This window comes from Fusarium sambucinum, chromosome IV, assembly GCF_050947815.1.
Source record: "Fusarium sambucinum isolate potato_lamoka chromosome IV, whole genome shotgun sequence".
Classification (NCBI taxonomy): Eukaryota; Fungi; Ascomycota; class Sordariomycetes; order Hypocreales; family Nectriaceae; genus Fusarium; species Fusarium sambucinum.
The window spans coordinates 7,745,064-7,769,487 of record NC_139291.1 but is presented as its reverse complement, the minus strand read 5'-3'; the positions used below and the strand labels follow the sequence as shown (position 1 = coordinate 7,769,487).

Genomic DNA, 24,424 nt, shown 5'->3' with positions numbered 1-24,424 from the left:
ACTCCAGGGTCTAATGAAGAGGCTGAGAGAGGTTGAGGGGCCGGCATTTTTGCTGCGGGTGAAGGTGGGGCCGTAAACAACCACACACAACCATCATGACAGCAGCACAGTAAGTATCAATTCATCTCATTCATTCCCAGTTAAGCCATGGCGCGTCTCCATGATATTGATTGATGGGGTAAAGATAATAAATGACACTCTAGTTAGTACACAATACTGCGAGCATTGGTCCATACTTGGGGTTGGTTGAGAAAGGCAGTTTCATACGGAGACCGAACAATACGCCGGAAACCGCTTCGGAAGCCGGGTGGTATCATGATTTCAGTATGCTATTATTGGAGAAGGGAACCATCATGACAATTGAGTTTGGTCCATTGTACGATATCCTCGTAATGAATAGTAAGCCGGTACTCTCCTTGATGATAGAAACACGAAAGGCTATTTGTTTTAAAAGACGGTGATGTAATAATTTAATATATCAGCTAACAATTCAACGGCTCAATTGGATATACTGAAGTTTTGTGCTCGATAGACTCTTATCATGATGCATGACCTAATGTGTATCTTCAGGTGGCTTACATGCTCGGAACCCGACCACCAGCTTATACCACATGTCACCATATCAGTCAAGATGCACAACAATTGCTGACTTGGAATCACAGTTAAACGTCAAACTAGTTCATTCTCTGTCCCAAGCCTTGATCCCTTGGTGTTCTCATATCATCAGCCTCTAAAGCACAGTTAATACCTTGGTAGGCAAGAGCAAAGAGGGTAGGTCAGACTCATTCCGCAGTAAGTAAAGCTAAGCACTTCGTTAAACATATTCAGTTAATTGCACTGTATCGCCGTCATCGCCAGAGAATGCCAGCAGGGTATGCTCATCCAAAGCTCTGGTCTTGTCAGCAGAGTGGTGCCTCGCATGACAGCCTTGTATCCCACTCCCCAAGGCTGAACCATCTCTTCTCCCATGTACATACACACCCCTACCCGTTATCATCTATCAATCTCCAAAAAAGGACTTAAAGCCACAGACGCAAGCCGCATGTTGAGAACCAGTCAGGGGTAAGTGGTTACTCATGACGGCGTTGAGACTGCACTCCAACGCTTTCCGGTGACGTCGTGACACTTCCTGTGATCCGGTACCGTTGACCTGAGCTTTTACCGAGCGGGAGCGAGATCGAGAAAGCTCGGCTCAGGGACAAGGGGTTTTGATATGGAAGGTTTGAAGAAGTATCTAGCTGAACTGCACTGTGAGTGATCAATTGCCCGTTCAGTCATTTGGGCAACAATATTGTTACTTCTTTTGAAGCCTGATAATTTTAATAAATTATGCAATACTATTGGAATGGGTACTTTTCAGTTTGTAGTCCGAGGGTGTTCTTGAGCCTCATCTAAACCAAGACAACTTCAGCCTAACCTCCACTTCCCTTGCCCAAGCATCCCTGTCTTGGCATCACATCTCATCTCCAGACATAAACTTGTCTTCCCAGCATTTCGAGCTTACGTAGATCTAAAGCACTGTACAATACTCACGATTGTCTGTCAAATCTCTCATACAAAACACCAAACATTCCTCATTCCACGCAAGATAAGATACAGCATCTAAGATTCACCAACACCACCAATAAAAAAGTCCCCCACTTCCCATTAGCGTTCTACCTTAATTATCCCACCCCCCTCAGACAAGAAAAAAAAAGGGCCCTCCTCCCCAATTGTTGAGTTCCCCAATCCTGTCCCCCTCTTCGCCCAATTAAACAGCTCCCCTTCTTTTTCGGGGTCCCTTTTTTCTTTTTCTATTTGATCCTCAATCTCCAGAGCCGCAGCCTCGCAGTCCGCGGGCGTTGACCGAATCCCCAACAGTCGCGAAATGTCGGTAATGCAACTGGTTGTGTCAGTATTGAATCCCAGATCTTTGGTACTTGGTGGTTAAGCGGAGCCGAAGCTCGGCGATACGTAATTCGTATCCTTGAGTAGTAAATGCATACGCGCATACGCACACACATCTCGCATTAATGTTGAGTCGGACAAAGCCGTGTGGTTTGTTACATAGTTTGATACCACACACTATTATATCCTCCAACTGTGTGCATACATCATTTACCAAGCGATAAAGATCCATGTTTGACCAGTCAACGTTGCATCCGCTGCTCCTACCGACTTATCTCGGCTCAACACCTTGCATCCTCTCAACCGCATCTCAGATAGTGAGATCAGATCACAGTTCGATCTAGGATTCGTAAAGTGAATTCCACGCAAAAAAACCCAAATCTCTTGTATGAAAAACATGTCTAAATAAATTGCACTTCACATCACATATGGCTAGTGAAATTGTCATGAATTTGATCAGCATGTATTAGGCGTACCCAGTCTAGGCTTCATCTACCCCAGATCTCGAGCCAATTGAAGATACTACTGTACAGTAAACTAAGTACTAATGTATGTGTATCGTACGCCTCTACAATCTGTATCTACACCTCCCTCTCTCTCTCTGAACAAAGGAAATAATATTTTCAAGGTATAATAATAGTCCAGGCCATCCTAGAACTAGCCCGCGGGCCGTTGCTTCAGCCTTGTCAGACATCGTACGACTCCCCACTGATGTCCGCTCATCCCCCCCGCGAGTGCGAGCAACCTTACTTCAGTAAGAAAAGAGTAGCCTCGCATATCGCTTTCTTCCCCAGTATTACCCGCTCCTTTTTGGCAAGCCGTTTTTAGAAAAATAGAGACCATCCAAGCAAATCTGCCCGGTCGATGACTCGCTTTCGGAGCGGTACACCCCCGTCTCTCCAAGGCCCCTTGTGTAGGTGATGTGATTCGGATATACACCTTGGCCAGGCCCCTTCTCATCCCTTCCATTCTAGTAACACAAAGAAAAATAAAAAATGATAAATGCCATCCGTTTCTTCATAACTTCCATAAACCCCGGTGCCGAAATCCCATGTACCCAAAGAAGCAGAAGTATTAGCAACAAAAGTCTGCCAGAGAGCAAGAATCGGAATTCCGTAACCATCGTCAACACCGTCTTCGCCGTCTTGAAGCGCCAGCCGTAAAAGTATGCCGTACCGTCCAACCCATATGCTTTGCAGAAACGGATATCAAATGTGAGTGGTGAAATGCGACCAATTTGTGTGAACCGCTCGAACCGCTGTAAAAGTAAAATAAAATAAAACAAAAGCGACCTGAAAGACTTGCAGAGTTATATGTCAACTGCTTAGTATGTCTCTCCCAGGTCGCTCAGTTGTTTTCTCGGAGGTCCAGAGACACTGGACCTCATTGTGCTGGCGCTGATCCGTCGGCTGCCGCTTCGTCGACGGGACGCTGGCATGGGAATACCACTGATCTCGCCGCCTTGGCTTGAGTATGTGCCTCGGCGGCTTGGTGTTCGGAATTCGCCCTCTTCCTCTTCCTCTACGTCAAGCTGGCTAATGCTGGTCGAGTGACCATGGAATCCCATAGAGGAACGAGATCGGCCCATAGGTGTTCGTACGCCTGTAAGTGATGCCCGTGAAACTGGTCGTGGAATTCCCTCGCCAGCGGCCCGTGAGGGTGGTCTAGCGTACGAAGTGACACTAGCACGTGAGCTTGGCCTGCTGATCTCATCGTAGGCTCCACGGTTCGGCAATGTTCCAAACGATAGGCGACTGACTCCGGACGTGCTAAGCCGGGGAACATGGCTACCCCTCGGTGTTGATGTTGGGATATTGGCGGGTGTAGGATCATCGCCTGTTACCGAAGACGCAGCAGAACCACTAGTGCGCTTGCGAGATCGAACCGTAATCGATGCAGGCATGTTGGTGGCGCTGTATACGTTGGTCCTGGGTGAAGCTCGAGGCGGCGTGCGACTCGGCCCGGGAAGCTTAGATCGTGCAGAGTGCACGCGAGCTTCGAGTCGCTGCATCTGTGCTGTGAGTGTTCGGATGTGGGTAAGCGAGTTTGAGGTGGGAAGCTTGTTCGAAGCAGAGCGAGGTCCAACGGCTCGCTGGGCAGGAGTGCGCATTGTGGTGGTGCCACCGGTCGAGATACGGCTGCCAGGCGCACGGGTCGTCGCAGTAGGAGGCTTGGAAAAAGGCCTGGGAGTGGTGCTGACATCGGTCGAAGGCAGACGAGAGCGACTAACAGTCCTGCGGTGGGCCGAAGGTCTTGAGGCTGCCACCTTGGGAAGAGGCGCAGAAACATCAGACATGGGAGGCGAAGGCGGATCGGGGAGTTCGGAAAGAGTATCACCGTCCTCAGTTAGTGACTTGGAATCGGTAGGTGTTGTGATGAGAGGAGAGCTGGCGGTAGAACCGGGAGAGGCGGGATGGCCATCGAAAGTTGGCGAGGCAAGAACAGAAAGGTCGGTCGAGATGGTGGACAAATGTCTGGACTCCTGCTTCTTGATCTTGTCCTGGAGAACCTCGGCTTCGATCTTGAGGTCGCCAAGTTCCTCACGCAGACGCTGCGACTCGATGCGTAGATGTTCACGTTCCTGCTCACCCATCTTAATCTCCTCCTCCATCAGCACCGCCCTCTCGATCGCTTGGTTGTACTTGGATTCCATATCCTCCAAGGATGACGTGGTGTTGCGCGCCTGTCGCTCAAAGTCATCGTTGGCAACCTCGATATCCCTCAGCTTCAATTGCAAAGTTCGGTTTGTATCTCGAAGAGTTGTGATTTCCTTCTCGAGCGCATTCTGAGATGCGTTGGCCTCGGTCTTGGATTCCCTGTATTTCCTCTGTACAACGCAAGCAAAGCGGTAGAGTCAGCCAAATGTCCATAGCTGTTGTCTCGGAGGCTGTGGGGAATAATGGGTCGACATGACATACCTTCCACTCTTCCACTTCAAATCCCAAAGTTTCGGCTTTTTCTTGATGATAACGCTCCTGCTTCTCTGCTCGCTCGATATCCTTCTCCAACTCTTGCTCTAGCTCTCTGCTGGAATCTCTGAATTCGGCGAGTTCGGACTCTAGTTGTTCATATTGCGCCTTGTACCATCCAAGGGTGTCCTCAACGGTGGCCCCAGCGCCTGGCGGAGACGACGGAGGCTCAGAAGTCATAGTGGGTGGTAGAGATGGGGTATAATGTTGTGGTGGTCGTTTCTATTGTCTATCGCATTGACACAGCCGAAAAGGAGGTAATGATCGTTATCGAAGAAATGTCGGGGACGGGATGAAAGGTGGCGCAGGCGATACGAAATACAAGAAAGATAAAAAGTCGTCGGTGAATTCGTTGAGTGATTTGATGTTGTCACTGCGCAACTGTCGCCATAGTCAGTCGCCCTGTTCCTGGGCGAAGTGGCGGGCAGATGTCGCTCACCGATTCCAAGAGGACCCAGCGTTGATCAGAAGGGAAACAGACTGGGAGAGACTTTGGATGTTAATGAAGCCGAGTCGCAACCGCACTTGCTAAAAGTCTCAGCTAGATTGCGTCGATCGCTAGAATTCTGCTGCTTGTTAGTTAGTAGTCGCGGCCGCTGAAGAGCGGAAGTTCCATGGATAGGAAACGTCGCGCGGCGGGATATCAAAGGTTGTTGAATGTTGAATGTTTAGCCTGTGACCCTCGCTGTCTGTTGATGCGACACTTCACAGAACCAACCAGCCCCCCCATTCTCCTTACGCCAGCATCATGCACTATTCCTATATAGGAATGGTATATGGGAACCATGGGCAACAAGAGCGTTTTCGTTCCTTTGAGGACCCCACTGTTGGACAGCAATCAAGTGTCACAGATCCATACACGTGACTCTCCTTATGACTCTTTGTGCCTGACTTGATAATCCTTCACCTTCATGTATGCGTTGGCATCGACCCAGGTGTTCTGGACTAGTAGATCCATGTCTTGCAGCCCATCTATATTTCTCACTTATTTTTTACTTTCTTTTGTGCATTATTCTGGGGGTCACGCATTGTCCTTCTGTGACGTTGACAGGGATCTGCCACCTACTATGTCTAAGACCCGAGTTTCATAAAAGGGCTATAAAAAGATGCCAGCATTGATCAATATGATGCACACATATTTCACCGCTTTGCCCTAAGTTGAGATGACAGGCCAGGATCAGGGTAATACAAAAAGAAAGAGGCATTTTTTAAATACACAACAGCACACAAAAGGTCATCTGAACGAATCAATACTTTGATGTGTTTTGTCTCAAGTCATGATACCCACTCTCGTGCAGGGTAACATGTTTGTGGCTTCATTCCAAATGCACAGTGACATATGTTGTGCCTTCTTGTACGCTCTAATAATGTTGATGAATTAAACAACAAACGCTGAAACATCAAAATATCTCTAATCGACGTCTATCATACCCGCCAAGTCTTCATATTCGCTTTATAGTCTTGCCCCTCCCGCTCTCCATGCACCTCTAACCCTTCCCGCTCCTGCAGCAGCGGCACCAAAATTATGCAGCCTTTCCCCAATAAGGTAGGCCTCATCGCGGATGCGAGCGGACCAACCGTTAAACACCTTGATTAACCCAATTGTATTCTTGATCAGCAGCGCAAATAGCGCCACGGTTGGGTAAGAGTGTCGATATATAATTGCAAGTCGTGCAGCCTCCGCCAGTTCATTCTCTCCAGGCTGCGTGCCCTGAATCAAATTATATTTGATCAAAGTGCCAGCGATTGCTGGAGGTCCAAAGATGGCTGTTCCAGCAAGCGCCAGGCCAGGGAGGATGAAAGCTCGGGTCAAAACACCAGTATCGGGTCGCATCCAGCCACCTTGCGTTATGGTCCTAACAGCTAGAGCAGGGCGGCTATCCGGGAACATGGCTGTAACCATTCGAGCTGCGAGCTTCAAGTAGAGCAAGCCAAGTGTCCAAGCTTGGATGACGCGAACCGTATGACGGCTTGCTTCAGGGCCTCCCGCTCTTGATGCTTGAACGGACTCTGCTGTAGGGGGGTGCATGTAGGTGTGCAAAGGTAGCACAAGATATAGCTCCATAAGTCCCGAGACCAGCAGGGGGAAAACAATGTATAGAAAAAAGTAGGCGTATACCAGTTTAACTCCTTGCAACAAAACTGCAGCGGTCCGGCGCTCAAGACGACCAGCAGTGAGGGACGCACGGACAGCTGAGAAGCCGTCTTGGATCTTTGTCCACACACTGCGAAGGTGAAAGACCAGATAAGCTGCAGTGCCCAGTAAATAAACACCAATACTGAATGCGTAGATGTCGTTCGTTCGGATGTGTTGCGGGATCAACATCTTAAACATTCGTCGGCCAAACACCAACGGAATGATGGTGAAGCCGACGCCTGTTACTGCCGCAAAAATCCAAATAAAAAAGATGAAAAGGAATATTCTCGCCCGGAAGTGTGGTGGGACATATACCATCTGGTACTGGTTGCCGGCGTAAATATCAGCATCGTCTTGCCCGTCACTCCTTAGGCCATTTTCGTCGACTTCGAGGAAAACCTTTCTGCCCTTAGGGATTTTCACACGATCCGAGGCAGGCGCCCGAACGAAATGCCCACTTTCGACGAGCTGGTTTGCTTGTTTCAGGTGGTTCTTATGACGAGTAAGCGAATGAATTTCGCTATTGTTGAGAGGTGTCCTTGGCTTGGCATCGCCGCCATCGAAGAAGTCGGTCCATGTCTTGGGTACAACATTGTATGTGTTATTCAACTCCAGGAACAAGGTCTTGTACCAGGGGAGTTCTTGGTGTCCGGCGGGATTTCCAAGCTGCAGGCTTCCTTCTTCATCAATCTTCCTCTCACCAAAGAGGAAATAAGTGAGTCGCAAGCCTCTGGCACAGGTTCTGAACCACCATGTGTACATGGCGTGGAGTCCGTCTCCTGGTTTGAAGAAGTTGACGGCAAGCGGCATAAGGAAGTTGTAGAACAGAAGGTCCACTGGAAATTCTAGCACTGGTTCATTAGACGAGTAGTGGACTGGAAGAACTCCAGGGACTGCCCATGAGAGACCCCACACCACTCCTCCCAGGCAAACGATGACTAGTGCACCGTACACAAAGGCTGAGAAGAGAATTTTCCTAAGTTGAGTGGTGAGGTTTCTCTCAAGAACATCGCGCACGGGGTGAAACTCGGGATCATCTGGATCGCGAATGAAATCTGTACCATGTTAGTTGAAGTCTTCGTAAATGGCGCTGGAGGACTCACAGAGAACACCCTGACGCATTATCTTACGGCACATCGATACAAAGAGTGCGAAATGGAACATGTATCCAGTACCAACGAACCAGTGGACAAAGACCGAAGTAAGGGGATAGTTGTAGGTGAAAAGGAGTCGAGACTTGAAGGTCGTGTTCTCGAACAAGGGAAGCAAAGCGCCGTCCAGGAGTAGTCCACAGTAAAGCGGAAACACAAGCATCTCGATACTTATGATCATGATGACTTTCATAATGCCGCTCGCTTGATGCAGAGTATCAATGATACCAGCTTCCCAGGCTTGCAGGATGTGTCCTCGAGAGAATGGGCTTCCACGTCTGAGATAAAGTGCACCCAAAAAGAAGATTGTTGCGTAGCCTGCTGAAATAGCCCAGAATCGGTCTAGTCCGGACCAGTGGGCCAGCTCGGGGTTGACGATGAGAGGTCCTTCAGACTCGCCGAGATTGATAACCCATGAGCTTGGCTTCAATAGCGCAGACCAAAGAGCAGCCAGCTGGGCCCAGGCAGTATTGGCTACCAAGGTGACGGTCTCCATGGACAAGTTGCTGTTCAAGAAGTGACCGCCAAGGATAAAGCCCAAGGCTTTGCTCACAATTGTAAAGAGTGTGCCAATGTTGCTTTTGACAGAAAGGAGTGCACTGTGGCTGATGGCGGAAAAGTTTTGCATCTCTGCAGCAGACATGGGAAATTCAATAAGAGTGTAGTCCAAAACTCGTGAACCAGCGCTGGTCCAGAGGGCCCATGAGGCCTTCCTCGCCAACAGGACTTTGGCGCCAATAAAACCTCCAATGATACCGGTAAACATGTCGACAAGGTTGATGACAACCCATACACCGAATCCAACTGCCATGACAACTGCGTCTTGCAAGAGCTTTGAGAACTCGAATATCAAGCGGAGGAGGCGCGTGGGGTTGGCAAGAATCCAGACACTGACACGTCCGAAATTGTAGGGGACAAAAATGCAAGCAAATATTGCCACAGAGACGAGAACTGCGCAGAAGATGGAATTCTGGAAGAGTCCCGCGACAGGACCGCGCATGCCAATGAGCTCCATAACGCCTTCGAAATCTTCCAGGTCTTCCATGGCCTCTTGGTCAATTCCGGCACCGGGGGCATCACCCATATCCTCAGGCTCTTCGGGATTCTCGGCTACACCAAGTTCAGGAGGTGGGACCTCTGGATGAAGATCTTCAAGCTCGGTTTCCCAACCATCAGTATCATCAAGTTGGGCGGCGACGTCGGCAGCCACAGCCCTAACTGCCATTTCACGTTGTATATCTTGTTGAACATCATCCAGATCACCCCACATGAAATCTGTCACTCGGTTGACCAAGCCAGCAGGTCGGTCATCTTCGGCTGCTGGGACAGTATCGACTTGTTGAGGTCTTTGAAGTTCCGGTTGAAGCGGTTGAAGCGGTTCAGACGATTCAGTTTCAGGGACATCTCTCTCATCAAGGGAGGCACCAGGCCGGCTCGAAGGACCAGCTTCATCCCCTGCATCATGGATCAATTTCTCGCTATGTTCAGGTGCGAAAATTGATTGGGCATGACGGTCATCAGATGACGGCTCATCTTGAACAGTAGGGGGCAATCCAGCAAACGACCAGCTGTTGTTGGCTAATGGGTTTACAGAATCCTGTAGTTGAGGGCCATCCGAGACAGCCCGAGGTCGGGAAAGACTTGTCAACGATCCAATAGGGGCCGAATCAAATTCTGCGTCAGGAAGAAATGGCGCCTGTTCTCTTTCCTTGCCTTTGGAGGAGGAATGTTCGACAGGTGCATCCATTGGGGTGGGGGATGCATCGGAACCAGGTGTGAAGGCATTTCGGGAGGAGCTGGCAGCAGTTGAACCAAAGCTCCCTGCACGCCCTCGAATAGATTCTGTACCATGGGCGTTGATACCAGGAGTATCGTCTCCTTCTCGAAGAGCCCGACGAGTGACATCAACCCAATATGACAGTTTCCTTTCAAGCCCTTCTTCGTGGATGATCTCTAGAATCCTTTCATGGTCACCGTTGGCTTGGCGATAGATACGTAGATAATCGTAGACACTAGCACGTTCCTCGGCGGGGCTGATATCTGTGGGAAGATGGGCTCCAGCATCTGCTTCGGCATATCCGGTTGCAAGACCCTCAGGAGGTACGAGCTCAGAGTTTGTTCGCCTGCGTCGTCGTGTTTCGGCCTGAACCTCGACAGCAAAGTCGACATCGTTGGCGGTCGCAATGGGTTCTCCAGTATCAAGAGTTTCATCGTCCGATTCGTCTGGGCCAGGTAGATCTTCCACATCCTCAGGTCGAACTAGCATTGGTTCCTGTTGCGCCAAAGGGTTTTCGGGGGCTGCAAATGCTGCACGCATGTTCATCTCCGGTTGTTGCTGGACCACATAATCTCTAACCAGTATGACCAAAATAAAGCACACTATGACTAGAACAGTGATTACCTGGCCTTCGAGAATTGAAATCACTGCTCGGTTGATTGTGGGATTGCGAGTAAGATTGTTCAAGAAGCTTACTTCCCCAAGCAGTGTTGGCGGTATAGACGCAGATCCAGAAGTAGTCGTGTTGGCGGTTTCAAGTTCATCGGGTCGTTCGGGCTTGCCAGACAAACCCCAGCTTCCCAGGAAAACTCGGACAAGGAAATCGCTAATATTCTGATCTGACAAACCATCGAATAACGCCTTGGCAGCCGCCGAGGTCGTCGTGGGTGCAAATAAGGGGCTCGAAGGGCATGTATCGGCATCCAGAGCCGAGGCCATTTGAGCTTCAGTGCTGGATGATAAGGTTGCATTGGCGTGAGACGCCGCAGAGTTGCCGAACCCTTCATCGCTGATCCAGAACATGAAGGACCATACGGTTCTCATAAAATACGGCAACCAGCATAGCCAAACACTAATGGCCAAAGCTCCACGGAGCCATACGAGAACATTCTGCAACAGATATCTTGCCATGTGTCCAATAAAGATGTGCACGGGCAGAGATTGGGGCATGTCGGGTGCGTATAGCTTGGTGAACCGGAAGGATGTCTTACAAAGCTCACAGTACTTTTTTTGTGAATGTGAGAGCCATTCCATCAAACAATCTTGATGGACATATTTGATACTACCGCTGCACTTGCACGGGTAGAACAATGGTTCCTCCGGTGTTCCTTCGCCTCGACATATTCGACAAATACCAAGGGCGCCATCGGATGGCTGTGGAAAGTCGTCGGATCGAGTCGAATTACGGGTATGGCTCTTGGCCTTTGGGACCGAAGTTGGGTCTTCCATGATGGCAGTAACAACTCGTCGAAAGCGAATCGGGAGAAATCGATCGCGCCCACAAGGGGCTTATTGTTGGAGGGTTGCCGACAGGAGCATGCGCCAGCTACCAGGATAGTATCCGAGGGGTCTGAAGGGAGAGACAGACTCCAGAACGGGAAAATGTACCGGTGAGGAAGTACAGTATCAACTGTGTTGAGTGTTGAGCTGGAGGCTTCAACCTTCTTAGAGACCTAAGGTGTAGTACAAGTTCAATTCTCCTGTACGTCAGGCGCCGGATATTGCAAAGTGTCGTAAGAGTTATTCGTAATAAAGAGAGTTGATCAAAGTGTTGAGAGACGTGGTTGTTAATAATTGCCCGTGCTGTAGGAGGAGCCACTAACCGCCACCCCACAGTTGAGTTGAATGAACCCACCTGAAAGTGTCTGGCCTTATTGCCTGCGGGTCGGGGCAGTAATATTCCGGCGATTAAGACCTCACGTGCTAGCAATCCGGATTGATGTCATGATGAAGATCCAAGGTGTACAATTTTCTTTGATGAAGCAATTTCTTTTCTATTTTGATAAAATTGGAGATTGTTGTATAGTTACTCAACAGTTTCTACAGTGGCCATGCCTTTGGTATGATGTTGTTTTAAGGTAGGATGGAAACGTGGTTGAGATTAGCTGCAGGGCCTAATATCGTCATTTGGTTACGTAGGCAATGAAGTGTCATCAAAGATTCTTCAAAATGCTGTAAAATAATTGACTATCAACAGAATTGTGCAGATACCAACCAAGTTGGAGTTCAGTTTAACACTTCACTATATTGGATGTTAGACAGAGGAATAAATGATGTTATTTAGGGTAACTGGCTGTCACTTTTTGGAGCATCGCTATCACATGGGAATGTTTATCGGCTATACCGTTCATCCCATGCACGCTTCATTCAGGCCTGTTCAGTATGTCACTGCAGCAGACACGAGCATCCAAAAACTGTCAAAAACCTTCCATTCAAGCCTCTCATAAGCTTAGCCGACACTATTTCTTGTTCTTGGCAAAGCTAGTCAACGATTAAGAACCATTGTTGACTCCTGTTATAAGCCTCCCTGACGTATTATGTTTGACTTTGACCCAGACGAGCCAATCATGACGAATTCTCTTGTCTGCGACATCAAAGAGGGCCCGGGGTAAAGCAAGCTTGGACAGTTACTAATGACGTCGCAACCATGCAAACTGTTTCGAAGCTGCAGTAAAGGATGCAAATCGCTGAGCGTAGCTTATCTGTTGCCGGCTGAACTTGGTGGAGTAATAGGGACATGGCGTACTGGATGACACCACTTCACAGAAGTGATGTGCGAGCTAACACTAACAGTGCCTACTAACCTAGGATTGATTCCAGATCAAGGCAAGGCAACTGTAAACGACGTCAATCAGTGAATTGTATCCCTTCCTTCTCCTCTATTTTGATTTCACTCTTCAACATCATCAAAAGCCAAGAGCTTTATATTGATTTCTTCGGTCGCTTTATTCACCGTCTCGCTTCTGTCTCGAGAGTGTCGCAGAATAGCTCCCCTTCCCTTTCGCTTGCTTAATACTCGACACTTTAGTACAGCACGACCCCTGCTGCACCTTCGGTAGCCCACCACAGGTAAGCCAAGCCAGCATTGAATCCAAAGCTTCCAAAACTTTCGTAGGCCGAAATTTCTCTATAACCCCGAACTGACCTGATTCTCCTCAAGGCCATTTGTTCATTTCAGAGGACACTTTTGTTCTACGGCGCAACTTCTCGCGTACATTGTCGCTGAGATTATTGCTACCGTTCGCTTGCCCACTCGGCTATCGTTCAACGTCTTTCATCAACCATCCTCCGCAGTGCGCGTCTAGCTAGCTCGTTATCATGGCCGAGTCCGGCGGCTCGATCATGAACGGCAACGGCCACATGAACGGCAAGTCGAATGGAAAGCCTATTGCTGGCCGCAGAAGACCAATCAAGCAGAGAAGAAGTATTTTGGCATGGACTTTCAATGTCGTAGCTAGGTATGTTCTCTACGCGTCAATGCGCTTTATCTTGCTATCTGGCTGCTTTTTCACGATCCTTGCAGTCAGTGCATCGCCGTCCACCTAAGCTGACCACATTATCTTAGACTCGCGACATGGGCCGCCATCCTCACTGTCCTTTTCCGATGCCCCTCATCACTCGAGGAGTGTAACGAGACCTCCCCCTCTATCTGCAAACCTTACTTCCAGATCAAGAACACTGTGCAACCCCAAGTTCAACCGTACTACGACAATTACGCAGCACCCTACGTCGAGCTTGCTCGTCCCTACTACGACACCGTTGATAGCAAGGTCTGGCAGCCCACCCGTGCGTATGCTGTTCAGTATGGAGCTCCTTGGGCCGAGAAGGCGCGGGCGCACACTCTGGCTCAATGGGAGAAGAACGGACAACCCCAGCTCGTCAAGTACCAGGCTCTTGCACGTGCGCATTACGACCAGTCTGTTGGACCCCATGTGAACAAAGCTGGCGAGAAGCTTGGTCCATACTATGACATCGCTCGTACCAATGGATTGCAAGTCTACTACGAATATCTTCAGCCAGGCTATGCCTACGTTCACCCGTACGCTGTTCGAGGCTACGACGCAGCCTCAGACTTTACCAAGACCACTGCGCTTCCTACCGCTTACTGGACCTACAACAAGACCTACTCTTTCCTCGACAGCAATGTCTGGCCCCACATTCGATCTGTCTATGCTCAGAGCGTTGAGCCGCAACTTGTTCGCATTGGTGAGCGCTTGGGACGTTACAAGAACAAGTCCAAGTCTATCCAAGAGAACTATGCTGCCAGGTATGATATCCTACTTTTCAAGTGTTAACTTTTTCTAACTCATGCAGCTACGTGACCGGAACAGCCTCTTCTTCCTTCCAGAAGCCTACGCAGAGCACCACATCTGTTGCTTCCGTTGAGGCTGTTAAATCCTCATCTCAAGCTCCTGTTGCCACAGAGAGCCCTGAACCTGTGGTCGAGCCTCCTTCCCAGGAGTACATCAACCCCGTACAGGCCCCTCCTGCCACTGAGAATGAGAGCGCGAATCGACGCAAGGCTCGGGAGATGGTGGCTCAGGACCTGGAGACTTGGCAAACCAAGTTTGCCACACAGGCCGATGAAGGTGCTACCGATTTGGAAGAGCGCGTTGGTGAAATCGCCAAGCGTGTGATTCAGGAAAAGGTCAACACTCGTGGCAAGCAGCTTTTCAACGACCTTGAAGCTACAATTGATAATGAACTCAAGAGTCTGCGAAGCAAGATCTCAACTCTCGCCGGATCAAAGGGAGAAGGTGCAGATGAAGAGATCGTTTCCGCTGTGCGAGCTTCTGGTAAGACCATCAAGCAAAAGGCACAAGCTATTCGACAGTGGCGCCAAACGTATGACAAGGAGCTCCAGGAAACTGTTGTCACTGTTGCCGACGTCCACTTCCAAGTGCTAGATGAGACTAGAAACCTCGCCCTGCAGCAGATCGGTATGAGGTGGGCATGGACTGACGGAATCACCTACAAGGACTGGGCCAAGTACCATGAGCTCAAGGCTACTCTCAACGAGTGGACCGAACAGCTCAAGCAATTGGTTGTTACCCACCCTGGTCTTCTCGAGGCTCAGGATGCCGCCGCACGAGTCGAAGACGAAGGCATGGAAATCGCCTCTGTCGCTGCCAAGGAATTGGCTCGACTTAAGGAAGTCGCTCGTTGGAAGGCCACTGCCGGAGACGCATCAGACAACTTTGATAGCGATGCCATGAAGCTTGCTGCCGAGCAAGCTATTGCAGCAAAGGAAGCTGACGAAAAGACCCCTGCTCAGGAAGACAACGCTGCCTCTAGCGCCTTGGACGCCGTAAAAGAAGCTACCGCCGAGGCTGAAGAGGTCGCTGAGGAAAGCTGGGATAGCTTTTGGGGCTCATTGAATGCTGAGCCTGTCAAGGAAGAAGCCACCCAAGTTGCCGAAGCTGCTAGCTCGAGCGCCTCGTCCATTGTTGACGAACCTAACGTGATCGAGAAGGCCACCGAGGCCGCATCAAACAGTGCCAAATCTATCGCCAGCGGCGCCTCCAGTGTTGTTTCTGAGGGCGAGAAGAGCGTCAGCAGTGTCGCCCAAAAAGCCTCAGAGACCATTGAGTCGCTGTCTTCAACAGCATCCGAATCCGCCACCGCCGTTAGCGAAGAAGCTTCAAGTGAACTCTCGGAAGTGATTGATTCAGCAACCAATGTCGCAGAGTCAGATGACAGCAGTATGTCGAACCCCCTTGCCTCGCAAGCAACTGAAGCGCTTATCGGTGACCCCTTTTCGATAGTCAGCAATGGTAGTGAAGAGCCCTTTGTGGCTGATGGCAAGGAGCCACTCGTCGAGATCGAGGAGGACCCTGTGATGCACCGAGACGAAACCCCTCTGTCTGACCAGTATGAGCATGTCAAGCCTGCTTTCCTCGGCGCTGCTGCCCAGGAAGTTCCTCACCGACAGATTGTCCTCGACGACTACGTCGATACGGATGCGATTGCCAGCGCCACCGACGCTGCTCAGTCCGTGTACTCAAACGCTGTGTCTCGTGCGTCTGAACAATACTCGAGCGCCCTCTCTGTCGTCTCTGCTCAGATTTACGGAACCCCCAAGCCAGTTCATGAGCAGCTCCTGTCTTCTGTCTCGGACTCTTATGATAAGGCAGTCTCTGCTGCTGGTGATCAATTCGACAAGGCCAAGTCTGCCGCTACAACCGCTGCTTCGCAGTTGCCTGCCACCACAACTGTTCCCACCTGGCTCGACTGGGAGCGCATTGAGTCTATTGCGTCCCAGCGACTGAACGAAGGCCGTCTGTGGGCTGAGGTTCAGTACCAGAGTGCTCTCATCGCTGCAGGACTTGCTACACCTACTCCTTCTTCAGCTCCTGACAAGTACCTCCAGCAGGCTAAGCTCAACTACTTCGCTGGCCTTGGTATGGCTCAAGACCGATACTCTAGCTTCCTGGCCGGTGCATCCTCTGCTCTCTCTTCTTTGACTGCCACCCCTACTCCCACCGACCTTACTGGATCTGCCTCTTCCGCTGCTTCTGTGGCTCGTGAGTCGGCTGCTTCAGCTGCTCAAGCTGCTGCCGATGCGGCTGGATCTGCCTACTCGGCTGCTGATGATACTGTCAAGTCTGTAGTCAAGGCTGTGGATGATACCGTTTCTTCCGTCGTCGATGCTGCCAACGAGCAAATTTCCAGCGCTGGTCTGGCTATTGGTGACTCTTGGAACAGCGTTGTTGAGCAAATCAGTGGCCAGGTCTATGGCGAGCAAACACAGATTGCCTGGTACGAGCATGTCTGGGGTGACGCTAACTCCTACGCCTCCAAGGCCACCGACGCTGCTTCTGATAAGGCATCTGTTGCCTCTGAGGCAGCTGCAGCATCAGCCATAACCGCCTCCGCCGAGGCCATGAAGCAGTACGAGGCAGTAAGCGGTCTTGTCTCTGAGCTCATCAGTGGCAAGGAGCCTTCTTTCACTGACAGTGTCCTCTCTCGATTCCAAGCAGCTTACGCTACTGCCGCTGCCAATGCCGAAAGCCTCAGGAGCCAAGCCAACGAAGCTGCCTCATCTGTTGGCGACCGGGTTGGCAGCGCAGCTAGCGGTGCTACCGAAGCTGTCAAGGAGAACTTTCAGCGTAAGGATGAGCTGTAAATAGAGTGAGTCGACTGGGAGGAATACTCTTTCGGGCGATACCCTATATGAAATGACGATCGTTTAATGCCATGGATGACGCGGAGGAAGCTTACAAGAATGAATCGAAGAGAAGTGTGAAAAAGGTGCAGGACACGAACAAAGACGTTGGTGTGTTTGATTGGGATTGGATGTTATTTGTTATTGACGATGACCGGCTATTATGTATTTTTATGATTGCTAGCCCTAATTGAACTCCATTCAAAGCGACGAGGCATTCAGAAGTGAGTTGTCTTTAGTTTCACCGTGCATGTATTATTTTTGAGCACTCCAGAAGCACTCAGTTGATGAGTGGTATGAACCTGCATCGACCTAAAGGACGAGGTATAACCCAAGAGTATCAATTCACCACCCAAAGCATTGTGTCCCTCCAACGCCTGCCAATATGCTCCGACCCAATGCCCAAACCCATTATCATTATCATTATCATTATCATTATAACCCAGCGCCTATAGTGTCCATGTTCCCATTCCAATATCCATTTCGCCAGTCACCCCAAGTCGTTCTTTTAAAACCATTCGTCGAAGCACCACTCAAAATCCATATCCTGTCCAAAATTGTACTGGTCAAGAGGCGCCTGCACAGCTTGCACTTGCCCCCATTCAATGTTATCCTGTACCGAAGGAAACGAGAGTTGTTCACCTGTCTGAGCAACGATCTCATCAAAGTAGGCGAGTTGTTCGGCGGAGAAGGGGTCTGCTTCATAATCTCCGTAGCTGGCTTCGAGTTGTCGGTGATCATCCTGGTTTAGGAGAAGAAGGTCGTCTGAGAGGGTAAAATCCTCCCCATCCAAGTAGGATACATTCTCGTCGGCAATTGCGGCGCTCGTTAAAGCAGGTAAATCCTCTTGAAAATAGAACTCCTGGATCATACGGTCCACTTCCTCGTCGTCTAGCCATTCGAGTTGAGGCGTAGGAGGTGAAAACATGAATTCGACGTAAGAGGGTTGATCGCCATTGGTAGAACTCGCAGGGAGAGTAGCGCTCTCGGTCGAATATCCCCTCTCATGGGATGTAGAGCAAGATTGTTGAGGTGTAGGATAAGGCTGGTGAGGTGTAGGAGAAGGCTCATGAGGCATAGGGCAAGGCTCGAGATTGTTGTTAGGCCATGGTGTATCTTGGATCAAATGCTGGGGAGTATCGTTCGAAATCCAGCAGTCTCTACCGCAGCATTGCGCAAGGAGGCATCGTTCGACGGACCAGACATATTTGTCTTGAACGATAGGATGACCGCAGTTACGGTAAACGTATCGCACCGGCTTGCACATGTTGAATTAAATAGTCTGGTAAAAGAAGATATCGTCAAGGTTTGTAGTTCTGGAGAATTGAAAAGTCGAAACTCACCAATCCCAAGAAATATACCGAAAGGAAGAGAGTAGACTCTTGTGAATCCCTGGTGTTTCTTTTCTGAAATGCCCTCTGAGAAAGAATCGTTGCAGTTTGTTCAATGCATCATTGCACTCAAAGGCACTGAACAGTGTTTGTAGTCAACACAGCATCACACTCAGTGTCAAAGAGAAAATGAACGACCGAGGGCGGGAAAGCAAACGGCTAGGGGTGCTGAAGAGAAAGATTTCGGGGAGATGCACCAAGATTTACAAACGGGGGGAGATTCGTGAACAATGAGTTGGTATGGCCTTGACAATAGGCAGACCTACTTATGTAGTTGCCTAGCAAAAAGGAGACAATTATGGGCAACTTGATGAATTGACGGTTCTATTCATTGTCATTCATTGAACAATGTATGAAATTCTAATAACTACAGCGATGAGATATATTGTGAGGCAATGAGCATCTCACGATACAGCATCAAACTCAACGATCGTGTTATTTTACAAGAACCACCAATACAGGCACTGTAATAAAGATTCGCATAACGAGTAATCTTTCTGTACAATGCATTGACGAGTAGTTATGTGGTGCAATGGATTCGGGCAGACAAGAGACATCTTGCTCTACTCAGATTTCACATGAACAAGACAGCGTGATAGTTTAGATCAATTTATTTTTGCTTTATTTCAATCGAAGAATCTTCGATATATTGACTCATCCAACTAATTCATTTTGTCGCTTTTAAATGTTTGTTGGGTCACTCCTAAACACCGGTAAACCATCCCATATCAATAACCTGAGACCTCTGGTCCTTGTCTTAGCAAGGACTTGTCTGTTCCCTTCCAACACCCTTGAATGCAATAAATTCGTAAAAGGCGACTTTTAGTCGCGATTAAAGTACTCCCGCTGCCGTTTTAAATGTTGAAGATCAAAGGCCGGTAGAAGAAAATAAAAATAAGTAATGACACATGTTCCTCGGCCAATGCTGTTGGTATGTTGAGGCATGGCAAATATTTTTTAAAAGCAGTTCGTCATCGTCATGGATTAAATATCCGTCTGTGTTCATGAAGGTGTGCCGCGTTCTTCAACACGCTCGCCCTCAAAGCTGTAAATGCGGACCTCGCCATCTTCACTGCCACTGGCCATGCGGCTGTCGCTGAGACCAACACAGGTGACAGGACCGGCGTGGCCAGTGAAGCTGCGTTCACATTTTCCAGAGCGAGGCTCCCAAATCTTGGTCATGGAGTCATTGGCACCAGTAACGACGCGAAGAGTGTCACCGACGAGACCCCAAATGCCTTCGACATGACCAAACATACTGCGGATGCACTTGCCACTGACAGTATCCCACAGGCGAACAGTGTTATCAAGTCCACCAGTGAGCATATAGCGCGGAGGAAGGGGCCGGTCGGGATTGGATGTGAACCCCGAACCATATGACGCCCGAGCATCCGCAATCTGTTCCGAAGGCTCTGCGGGAGGGGTGTTGCTTCGACCACTAGATACTGAAACGGCATCGGTGTTATCCAAGTTGGGCACTTCATCAGGCTCAAAATCCGCAGGCATCAAGAGAACTTGCTGGACTTGGCCAACGTGACCAAGGAATGTCTTGATGCATTGCCTAGACTCAAGGTCCCAGAGTTTGACCGAGAGATCATCAGATGCCGAAAAGACAACACGAGAGGGCGAGTCCATGCGTACATGGTTGACCCAGTCAGTATGACCACGGAGAGTAAATGTTTCTTTGGTCTTGAAGCTAGAAACCTTGATCGTCTTGTCGATGGAGCCAGATGCCACGGTACAACCATCATAGTGGACCGTCAACACACCCTCACCATGACACTGGAGCGTATTCAAGCACTCTCCAGTCTGCCAGTTCCACACTTTGATGGTCTTGTCGAAGCTACCGCTAATCAACTTGGAATCATCAAATTGAAGAGTGCGAACTGCCGACGTGTGGCCTCGTAGCGTGCGTATAACTTCCCCTGTCTCAATATTCCAGATCTTGATGGTCGTATCGTAAGAGCCGGTCGCAAGGATGTTATCGTCGAACTGAAGGCATGTCACGCCATTTTCGTGACCCTTGAAGGTCTTGATAGAGCAACGGCCTGTCTTCCAGTTGTACCCCACCTTGAAGCGATCGCGGTATACGTCTTTCCATGGGCGAAACTTGCGCTCTGCTTCAAGCTGTTGTCGCGATTTGGAAGGATTCGCCCGAGAGCGCTTGACAGATCGATCGCAATCTTCGTGTTCGTCGTCGGTGGCCTGACGTTTTCGTGAGTCGCTAGGTTTTGTCTCAGCCTCGTCGTTGATCTCAACCACGTCGGCGGCATTCGGTTGTCGGTGGTTTTGTTGATGGCGGCTCCACGCCTGAAGTTTTTTCCTTTCGAGCAAGGGCAGACCCCAACCGCACTTTGTGCATTTGCGGTCAATATGTTGTTCGCACATACGATGCCAGACTACATCATCGTCGGCAAGGCTTCGCCATCGACGGCTAACCTGAGCGGCTTTGCATAAGGAGACTGTGTCGAGGTAGGATAGGATCTTGTAGGAGAGTTCGGTAGGAAGTGCAGCAAGGAAATCAATCTTGAGCTGCTCCTGGACTTCGCGTGATACTGTAGAGAGCTGTGGAAAGCAGCATTGTGTAATAATTCCCTGTAGCATCAAGTCACGATGTTTTGATGGAGCAGCCGAGAATAGAGACCAAACATGGGTGATGGCCTCCTGGTCGGCGGAAGATAGACTGTTCAGTTCCTAGCGGTGAGTTAGCAGCTGTCACTGCGATCGGCAAGACAATAGCTAAGCTTGAGTAAGAGACACTCACACTTTGGATAAAGCCCATCTTGGACTCATCAGCTGCGCGCCGGCATTTTGAATCGGGTCTGTGACGGTAACAGAACTTGCTGTTGGGATCTTTCTTTCGTACAACGGTTGTATCATTGGTGGGAGGAGGAGATAAAGGCATCGATGCTTTGCCGAAGGGTGCATAGAGACCAGGAATGTGTTCCTTGAGGAACGGACTGACAGTCTTGCCAACTAGTTCGGAAGGCATCTTGACGAGTCGTGGGTTGATTTCTTGGTCGGATCTTTGTCGGTCGCAGTTATTCTTGGAAGGTTGTTGTGAGTTGTCCTCAAGCTGTTCGGAGTCGAGATCGGTATCGGTGTCGGTGACTTTCAAAGAGTCACCGTTGGTGGTAGAGGAGAGTGACGAGGTTGTATCGGGTGCCACCGAAGAAACAGGAGCATGTCTTTGTAAGGGGTTTGTTGTTGACTCGGAGGAATGAGATGTAGACGATCCAGTAGAAATATGATTCAAAGATAGAGTTGAGGTTTCGGGGGCTGCAACAGAGTCGGAGTGGCCCCGAACAGTGTTGACGAGCGCAGGGCTGTCCATGGCGCAGAGGTATGTGTATGTATGTACTGGACTGTTATCAAAGACCCAGGGGTGGGAAATTGAAAGTTGCGCGATGATATGGTTCAATATCGCAACGCCCTGTCTGAAGAGTAACCGGATAGTCGGGGTTGTGATTGAATCTGGGGAGGCTTGGAGGGATCTATTCTGAGGCAAAGTGACTGGTGGATGGCGTGCTGAGTCTTAAAGCGCTATGTCCAAGGTCCACTTGAAACAGTGCAACAATAGGTGGTCCTTGGCCTTTTTGGACGCTAATTGGATTACGGAAGGAGATGAAATTGGCGATGATTTGTTCTTTTGTCTCCGAAGGTGGCCTCGCATGTACTTTGTTGTAGCGAATGAATATTGAAACCACAGTCTGGCCGATAGGTGGTGTCAAGTGTCAAGGTGTAAGTGGGAGAGGATGTGACGTTTGGAGGCAAAGCAACAACAACCTTTGTGAGGGAGAGAAAAGAGTAAGTTCGGGTCGTCGGGGAGGGGACCCTCTTTTCCGAATGGAAAGTGACAAATTTCCCCTTTGGTACTTCTACGTATCGATACCTGGTATTTGATGGAAATGGCGGGGGAGCAAGGGGTCTTTTCTCGCTATACAGTGTATCGATTCAATAGGTGCAGTATCTTTTATCTATCCATGCTAGAACTTGACAGACCCCAGCATAGCACGATGGCTTTACTTCCTATCTTCTATCTATCTAATCGATTTCCTGTCTTGGTCTTCTACCTACCTATATCAACATAGTACAGTACAGCACAGTACCTCTGAGATATGCGCCAACACTTCCAGTGTAACCCCACCAGTCATCAGCTTCCATGTCCGCACTGATTTGAGCCCTGAGGCGTCTTTCGTCCAATCATTTCACAAGAAGCTCTTTCGAATTTTGAGACTTGGATGGCGTTATCAGCGACCGATCGGCCGGATAGTCTGGGGGCTGTTCGCTGTAAACGGCGGATCTACCGTACAGAACACGGTAGTCGGTCTTGGTAAGTCTAGAGGCTCTGCTTATTTGAGATTCAAAATGGTGACATTTGCCACTTGAAGTTTTTATTAGATTAACTAATCCAAAGCTTCAACATCAACAACAAATTATTCTACGGACTTCCGAAAGCCATACGAAAACTCCATCAAGGGACTTGACGCTATTCGCGCTTGGGCTCTCAAGGTCCTGCACGAGAACGGGTCACTGATGGGCCTATCTGAACCCTTTTCTCTGAATCCTAAGACCCTCAATTGACGATAGCGAGCAGATATCTACTTAATACCCAGTCAATTATCATTTATCGTGAATCCAATCCACTTTATGTTTACTTGCAGTATCGCTTATAGTGTAGCAGTACTAAAGGTTGTCGGCAGATGGAAAAGAATATGGGTCTTTGACTGCCGCAATATCCTCGTCGTTATTACATAAAATGCCCCCATCGTCGTAAATTTCCACTTCGTGTCTCCTCTTTTTACGTCGTGTTTTCTCTCCGGCAACCTGTCAGAGTAAATTTTTGCATCATGTGGTTCTGGACCGAATTATGCGCCACAGACAGCCACAACACCGGATATCTCGAGACTGGATTTGGAGTTTTGTCACCAACTATCTAGCTTTGGAGTCATATAAAATTTGCCCCTTGATATGATGTGATTTCCATGGTCGTAACTCAAGAATTAAGCTTTGTCATCAATGATTCGCCATTCCGACGTCCGAATCGACACATTGGCTTATCAACCCTGAGAAACACTTTACAAACAATCCTCACCTAGGAGCGTACCTCGGCATATTAGGGATCTAGCTTTACCTTGGACTGACATGACCAAGTAAAGCAGCCAATATGCTATCAGTCCGACATTGTTAACTTTACTTTCTAATCACATCATCGTAGATGAGTTGTTACGCCGAACTATAAGGTGAGCCCGTGCCAACTCTCTGCTATGGGAACCCTGCTGGACACTGATTCCGTAAGCGTTCAGTGTATCATATTTCAGTATTTCCTCAACTTTCTGCTGGACCTTGCAGGATCAAACCCAGCAACGACACGTACGCGACAGCGCATCATGGCCAATGGCCATCGTATCATAGTATAGCAATCTTCAACTTCGGAGACTTTTGAAGTTGTCCTGAACATAGGAGAGTATTTTCAGGCCCCAAGACCACCGAAAGTTCCCCTGTAGCCCCTGACTGGCATGTACTCAGTGTCTTGCGACATTCTGTGTCGGTGTGGTGAAATTAAGGCAAAGCAAATATCTTGTCCTATCAAGGCCTGTGATTCGACTGCTGAGACGCGGAACATATGCAACGGGCGTCTTCATGCAACTAGAGGTTTTGACAGCAAGTTGGTCACTTATTGATCAGAGTTTTCATGCCTAGATGATAGTTTGGTTCCATTCGCATGGTGTTTTGGTTGAGATTGGATAGGGTGTGGTGTTAAAGTTGATGAGATGCTGACTTGCAAGATGAACAGGGTAACTGAGTGAGTACCTGCTGTTTGGATCAACAGCCATCCAAGGAGTAAGCAAATGACAAGTCAGGGATGATACAGTAAGATTAGCGAACGATGACAACTGCAGCCCCTTTGAAGGTGCCTTTCAAGATATCTGACATGCATATCAAC

General features: G+C 49.1%; 5 protein-coding genes across 5 annotated transcripts; 1 reads left to right on the top strand and 4 right to left on the bottom strand.

The window, feature by feature from the left end:
- Positions 1-3,211: 3,211 nt before the first annotated feature.
- Positions 3,212-5,036, bottom strand: FSST1_002511 (NUDE protein; the record flags this gene model as incomplete). Its single annotated transcript, XM_083228510.1, has 2 exons — positions 3,212-4,714; positions 4,806-5,036. 2 exons carry the CDS (start codon positions 5,034-5,036, stop codon positions 3,212-3,214), a joined length of 1,734 nt encoding a protein of 577 aa, XP_083092693.1.
- Positions 5,037-6,309: 1,273 nt separating this feature from the next.
- FSST1_002510 (E3 ubiquitin-protein ligase SSM4) lies at positions 6,310-11,370 on the bottom strand (the record flags this gene model as incomplete). Its single annotated transcript, XM_083228509.1, has 2 exons — positions 6,310-8,048; positions 8,097-11,370. 2 exons carry the CDS (start codon positions 11,368-11,370, stop codon positions 6,310-6,312), a joined length of 5,013 nt encoding a protein of 1,670 aa, XP_083092692.1.
- Positions 11,371-13,239: 1,869 nt separating this feature from the next.
- FSST1_002509 (uncharacterized protein) lies at positions 13,240-17,047 on the top strand (the record flags this gene model as incomplete). Its single annotated transcript, XM_083228508.1, has 3 exons — positions 13,240-13,379; positions 13,487-14,188; positions 14,236-17,047. 3 exons carry the CDS (start codon positions 13,240-13,242, stop codon positions 17,045-17,047), a joined length of 3,654 nt encoding a protein of 1,217 aa, XP_083092691.1.
- A 547-nt stretch (positions 17,048-17,594) lies between these two features.
- Positions 17,595-18,353, bottom strand: FSST1_002508 (uncharacterized protein; the record flags this gene model as incomplete). The annotated part of the gene is made up of 1 exon (XM_083228507.1): positions 17,595-18,353. One exon carries the CDS (start codon positions 18,351-18,353, stop codon positions 17,595-17,597), a length of 759 nt encoding a protein of 252 aa, XP_083092690.1.
- A 1,126-nt stretch (positions 18,354-19,479) lies between these two features.
- Positions 19,480-21,811, bottom strand: FSST1_002507 (WD40-repeat-containing domain protein; the record flags this gene model as incomplete). The annotated part of the gene is made up of 2 exons (XM_083228504.1): positions 19,480-21,171; positions 21,242-21,811. The coding sequence occupies 2 exons, from the start codon at positions 21,809-21,811 to the stop codon at positions 19,480-19,482; spliced, it is 2,262 nt and encodes a 753-aa protein (XP_083092689.1).
- Positions 21,812-24,424: the final 2,613 nt, after the last annotated feature.